The sequence below is a fragment of the Arvicanthis niloticus genome, chromosome 8 (assembly GCF_011762505.2).
Source record: "Arvicanthis niloticus isolate mArvNil1 chromosome 8, mArvNil1.pat.X, whole genome shotgun sequence".
Taxonomy (NCBI): domain Eukaryota; kingdom Metazoa; phylum Chordata; class Mammalia; order Rodentia; family Muridae; genus Arvicanthis; species Arvicanthis niloticus.
The window spans coordinates 76320072-76325724 of NC_047665.1; the positions used below are offsets into that span (position 1 = coordinate 76320072).

A 5653-nucleotide genomic window follows, 5' to 3' on the forward strand; every position below is an offset into this window, starting at 1 on the left:
TTTCCTTAAGGAACCATAAAATATATGAGTTCATTGTTGTCTTTTGATACAAAATTTAACAGTAGAATTAGATTCCTTTTCTCATGTTTCTACTAGTACACAGGGCATCCGCACATCTGGGATGTTTCTACTAGTACACAGGGCATCCGCACATCTGGGAATTTTATACTAATAGAAATGCGTCACCCCATGTCCCACCCCATTTTTTTAATTGGAACCTAAATTCTTTGTATAGTTTCTATGCATTAAAAATTTGAGGCCCAAGGTTGGCAACCTTGGACCACTCCCCCATATATTAAGTATAGACATGCTTATTAATATACTTACTACACTTGGCTGCTTTTGTGATGCATGGATGTTTGGTAGTTCTCTTCAAGCCATATGGCTCACTAAGCCCAAAATACTTACTCTCTAGCGTTTTGCAGAAGTTTGTCACCCTTTCTAAAGGAGCAGCTTGACTGTACCTGAACCCCCTGTGAACTTTTTTCTCTGCTGTCACAGGACCAAATGTTTCTTAAACATAAGTCAGGCTGGAGGGCAGCTCAGCAGTAAAGTGTGCTGACACTCCTGCAGAAGACCTAAGTTGGATTTCCAGCACCTATGTAGGCAATTCATAGATCCAGGGAGATCCTTTGGCTTCTGCAGGCACCAGTACATGAGTTTGCATGTACAAGCAAACACACACACACACACACACACACACACAGAGAGAGAGAGAGAGAGAGAGAGAGAGAGAGAGAGAGAGAGAGAGAGAGAGAGAGAGAGAGAAAGAGAAAGAGACTTGTTTAAGACAAATACCCGCACAGATTCTGATGTGGCAGCAAATTGAGGCGTTACTGACCTAGTGATGTCTGTGTTATTCAGACTGTAGGGCTTTGAGATGGACTTGAAGACTTGTGCATAGACAGAGAATGTAGTAAGTTGGTGGAATGCCACTGTTCTGTAGGGAGTTAGATGCCACCTTTACTGTTGATTGTTGCGTGTCTCTATCTCCATGAATTATCTTTGTACTTTTCCTGAGCACGGAGGCATGAGCACTGAGCAGACGCACTGAGGCTCTGCCCTCCTGGAGCTTGCTCTCTAATATAGAAAGCAGATTTAATGAGTAACCCGTGCTGCGTAGGAATGAAAGGTGGCAAGAAGAGCAGACACAGTGACCACTCAGGGAAAGCTTTTGACTCAGTGCGTTGCTGTGCAGAAATGTCAGTGTAACACCTAGATGTGGAGACAACAGTATAAGTATTCCCACGGGTTGGGTAGTGTAGTCTATTTTAGAACAGGAAGGAAGCATGTACAGTATGCTTTGTGGAGTGAAAGTAAGAAGCTAGTTCTCTCAATGTGGCCCTGTCACTCCCAGTGGGTTGTGGAAAGTTGACGTCTTCGGGACATATTCTGAGTGTCAAAACTGACAGAATACCTGGAAAACTTCAATGAGGATGCCAAGAAAAAAGAACAGTTAAAGACACCTCCAGGTTTTTAGTTTGGTCAAGTAGTAGGTGGCTTATACTCTGATTATTTGTTGTGGTGGAATAAGGTAAAGTAGATTGGTGTGGGGAGGTGGGAGTCAAGAATTTTACTCAGACACAGGATGAGACAGTGTTCAGATATCCAGTAGTTCTTTAGGTGGCATTTAAAATGCCGTAATTGGCATGATTGTCTCAAGAATGTGGATCCAAAAGGGCTGAAGATTGATCTCTAGGATACTCCAGTCAGGGCTAGCAGAAAGGCCCTTAGTGACATGCCATTGAGACAGGAGAATTATTAGGAATACTGACTATTCTGGGAGTCACAGGAGCAAGATGGGTTTGATTAGTAACACCAGATGCCAGAGACATCAAGTGAGGTTAGTAAGTGAGGTTAGTGTGCTCAACTCGACCAGAGGAGCCAGTGCTGATGATTGCTAAAGGAATCCCCTTAATGGAGTCATGGAAACGAAAGCCAAGTTAGATGGTTCCTGGCCCTGCACATAGCACAGCACAGCACACCTTCGCACAGTTTGAGTCACCATGGCCAGTCTTGCTCTGCAAGCATGAAGAACAAGATTTTACAACAGTATGTTGTTATTATTGTTTAATTTTATTATTGGTTATTGTTGATAATTTATTATCACTGTGCCTAATTTAAAAGTTAGTTTATCATAGGTATGTACATTTAGGTACATACAGGTACAAGTAGGCGTGTCCTGGTACATGTGCCCCTTGCATGGGATTGGCTGCTGCCAGCTGAGGAAAGCTTGTGAGGTGAGACAGGGAAAGCAGCATATAAAGCAGTGTATACAACACCACTCTGGAATGAATTCCATGGAGAATAGAGACACGGGGGGGGGCGGGGGGGAGCAGGTTTCATGAAAGGTACATGGGCTCTAGGACAAGCCTGGCTTGTTAATAAGATGAAAAATATTAGCAGACACTGATGGAATGATGTTACAAAAGAGAGTATATGAGCCTTCAGGAAATGAGAAGGATTGGGGTCCTGGGAGCTGGAGAAGGGGTGGTTTGGGCAGCAGCATGGGCAGCTCACCTTTCCACAGAGTAATAGGACAAGCAGGAAGCTTGTAAACTTTAATAGTGGGATGACCAGAGAGTCCTTGCCAAGCCAAATTGGTTCTGAGTCCTTATTCCCAGACATCTCCCCACCCCTTCAGCACTAAAGGACCGAAGGTTTAGCTCCACGTTAGAGGGCACATGCTCAGCCCTGTGCTCAGTCTTCAGTACTAAAGAACAAAAAGACACTGGAGCATCTGCTGCCTTAGGGTAGTAAAGAAGGAAGGCAAGTAGTCTCCTTAGACAGTCAGAAAGACAATCAGACAAGCACTGGGCCTAGAGCATGTGAGAGCACAGACACGGGCCAGTGTGCTTGACTGTTGCCACTTCATCCCTGTGAATAACTACTTAGTTACACATTCACACAAGTCCAGTTAATCGTTTATGGTGGAGCCTTAGTTTCCTTATTTTAAAGTAGGAATGCTATCTGCACTGGGGGCTCATTTGAAGAATAACTGAAAACCTAAGAAAAATACTCAAGACACAGTAGGGTCTTACAAGTTGTGATTGCCTTATAACCCTTAGGGCTAAGCTGACAAACTAGTGGGCAGAGGTGAAGTAGCTCTGTGTGGGGAGTGGAAGAAATTTACTAATTTGTAATTACTAAAATGTACAAAAATTTCTGATTTGATTGTCAGTATCTTGTAGGTTTCTCTTTATGCCATAAGAATTTTCTAGAAACAGGCTATGTGCAATCAAAAACGTACTGTGGTTCTTTTTCCTCGACTTTTAGAGGCAAGTGCAAAAACCTGTGATGGTGTTCAGTGTGCCTTTGAGGAGCTTGTTGAAAAGATCATTCAGACACCTGGACTGTGGGAAAGTGAGAACCAGAACAAAGGAGTCAAGCTGTCACACAGGGAAGAGAGCCATGGAGGAGGAGCCTGTGGTGGTTACTGTTCTGTGCTATAAACTCTGGGAATTTCATCTCTTGCATATTTGATCAGATAGTGACATCTTTCTGTATATAAACTCTTAACTGCTCTTAGGGACCTTGCAGTTTGCACATCATTATTTTTATCATGGCAGTGAGTATTTGCAGGAAACCCCTCATTGGCTTTCCCAGGTGAAAGGTATGGTAAGCATGCACAGTTTGCAGTCTATAGGGGGTTTTTGGGGGGATTTTTGTTTTTGTTTTGTTGTTGTTTTTTGTTTGGGGTGTTTTTTTTATGTAACATAAAATAGATGTACCTTTATGAGTACATTTGATTTTATGATTTACATTTATCATGTCATTTTTAAAAAACATCTGTCTAGTATGTGTTGCTGAAAGTCTGCTTTTATTCTCCCTGTTGCTTAATTACTGAATTACTTGGTATGTAGAACTAGAACCATGGGGAGGTTTCCCTTGAGGAATAACAAAGCATGATTCACAGCTTTTTTAGGATGTTTTAGAGTCTTAGTACTAAGTAAAATTCTCACTTCAGAATATAGCCCAGGCCAATTTATAATTAAATCTCTATTTGTTCTTGATGATGTTTCCAAAATAGTATTGCTAAGTTAAAGAAGTTTGGTGTTTTAATTTACTCCAGTGATTAGCTCAGTTGCCCAGCATTGACTCTGTGTTGCATACACTGGGTTCCTGGTCATGATGCAATGTTTTGGTGACATGGCATCTATCAGGCTTTCTGCCATTTGGGTTTCAGAAGAGCATGGACAGTATATCATAGCTTCTTCAGTACTTCCACTTTTAAAGCCAGCACGGTTTTTCACAAGTGTTGGTAGTGTTTGTCCAGGTGCCTCAGTTGTAACTTGTGTAATGACTGTCTGTATCTTATGGCTTCCATAAATGACTAGTTGCTATTCAAATCATATTTTTGTGATTTGAAGATGGGGAAGGAAAACACTAAATGACAATTTGAAAAAGGTGTATTGTTCCAAATTCTGACTGGTGGGGAGATGCTATTGCAGCAAGATCATTGATACGTTATTGTAAAAGTAGCCACTAGTTTATTACAAACCAACCTGTACAGGTTAATAAACCTTTTCCACATACTCAGTTTTCTAACTCCTCATTACGGTACATTGTATGTTTTCTCACTCATACATTATTTAATTTCTTTGACTTCTGCTATTTATGCTCCATAAGTAAAATGTACTTAGACTGGTCATTGTATTGTTCCTTAGTAAGATTCTGATATTAATTGTTACAGTTTATTATCTATGTACAATGGTAAATGATAAACATTTTGTGTACCTTGCAATCTGTGTGTTAATGGGTTAACTTCAGATTGGTTTCTTTCTGAACAGGGTGTTTTCATATGGAAACCTCTCATTACATCCTTTATACTTGGTAGTCTACATGTGATTAGAGCTTTTATACATTCTGTATATTTTTATTAAATGTAAGACTTTTGCTTCTATAATGTTAGAGGAAGGTAGCTCACACATGCATTTATAATTTAGTCACATTACATTAAATTTTAGATTTATGTACATTTTGTGTCTTGTCTGTCTTAATAAGACTTCTGCTTGTTCTTGCTTTATGAGTTATGTTGTCTTTATTACCACTGAATTGACATCTTGATTTGATGAGAACTTGAGTATATAAGTCACATGAATATAATTTTTTAAATTTGATTATTATGTCTGGAGAGATGGTTCATTGGGCAGAGTACTTGTTGGCAGAGCTTGAAGACTGCGTTTGCATCCCTAGAACTCACCTGAAATACCAGGTGACTGTGGCAGCCACTCGGACTCTCCAAACAGAAGGTGGAGACCGAGGCTCCAGAATCAAGCAGTCAAGCTAGAGTGGTCATGTTGGCAAGCTTTGGGTTCAATTGAGACTTTGCTTCAAAGAATAAAGTGGAGAGCAATGCAAGAAGCCTCAGTGTCAACTCCGGGTCTCTACACATATGGACATACATGTACACCCCCATATACTTGAGCACATACAAATTAATTTTGATAGGTTTATTTTAAAATTAATATATCTGTTATATCTAGATGGACTTGAACAGGAACTATGCATTTCCCATCAGTATCATCAGCAGGAAGACATGGATACAGCACTAAAGTTCTTTACTGTGGCTTTCATTTCACCACGTGGGGGAAAGATGAGTGTTTCTTAGTGAAGGTTTGTAAGTGATCACTCTGACACTAATCAGTCACCT

The 5653-nt window shown here is 40.5% G+C and overlaps 1 protein-coding gene across 1 annotated transcript in view; it reads left to right on the forward strand.

Moving 5' to 3' along the window:
* Nucleotides 1–5026, forward strand: part of Rab18 (RAB18, member RAS oncogene family) — a 9440-nt gene extending 4414 nt beyond the window's left edge. The window contains exon 3 of the mRNA XM_034509617.2: nucleotides 3222–5026. Coding sequence (XP_034365508.1) covers nucleotides 3222–3452 — 231 coding nt within the window. The 3' untranslated portion in view covers nucleotides 3453–5026. The remainder of the gene's footprint in view (nucleotides 1–3221) is intronic.
* Nucleotides 5027–5653: the final 627 nt, after the last annotated feature.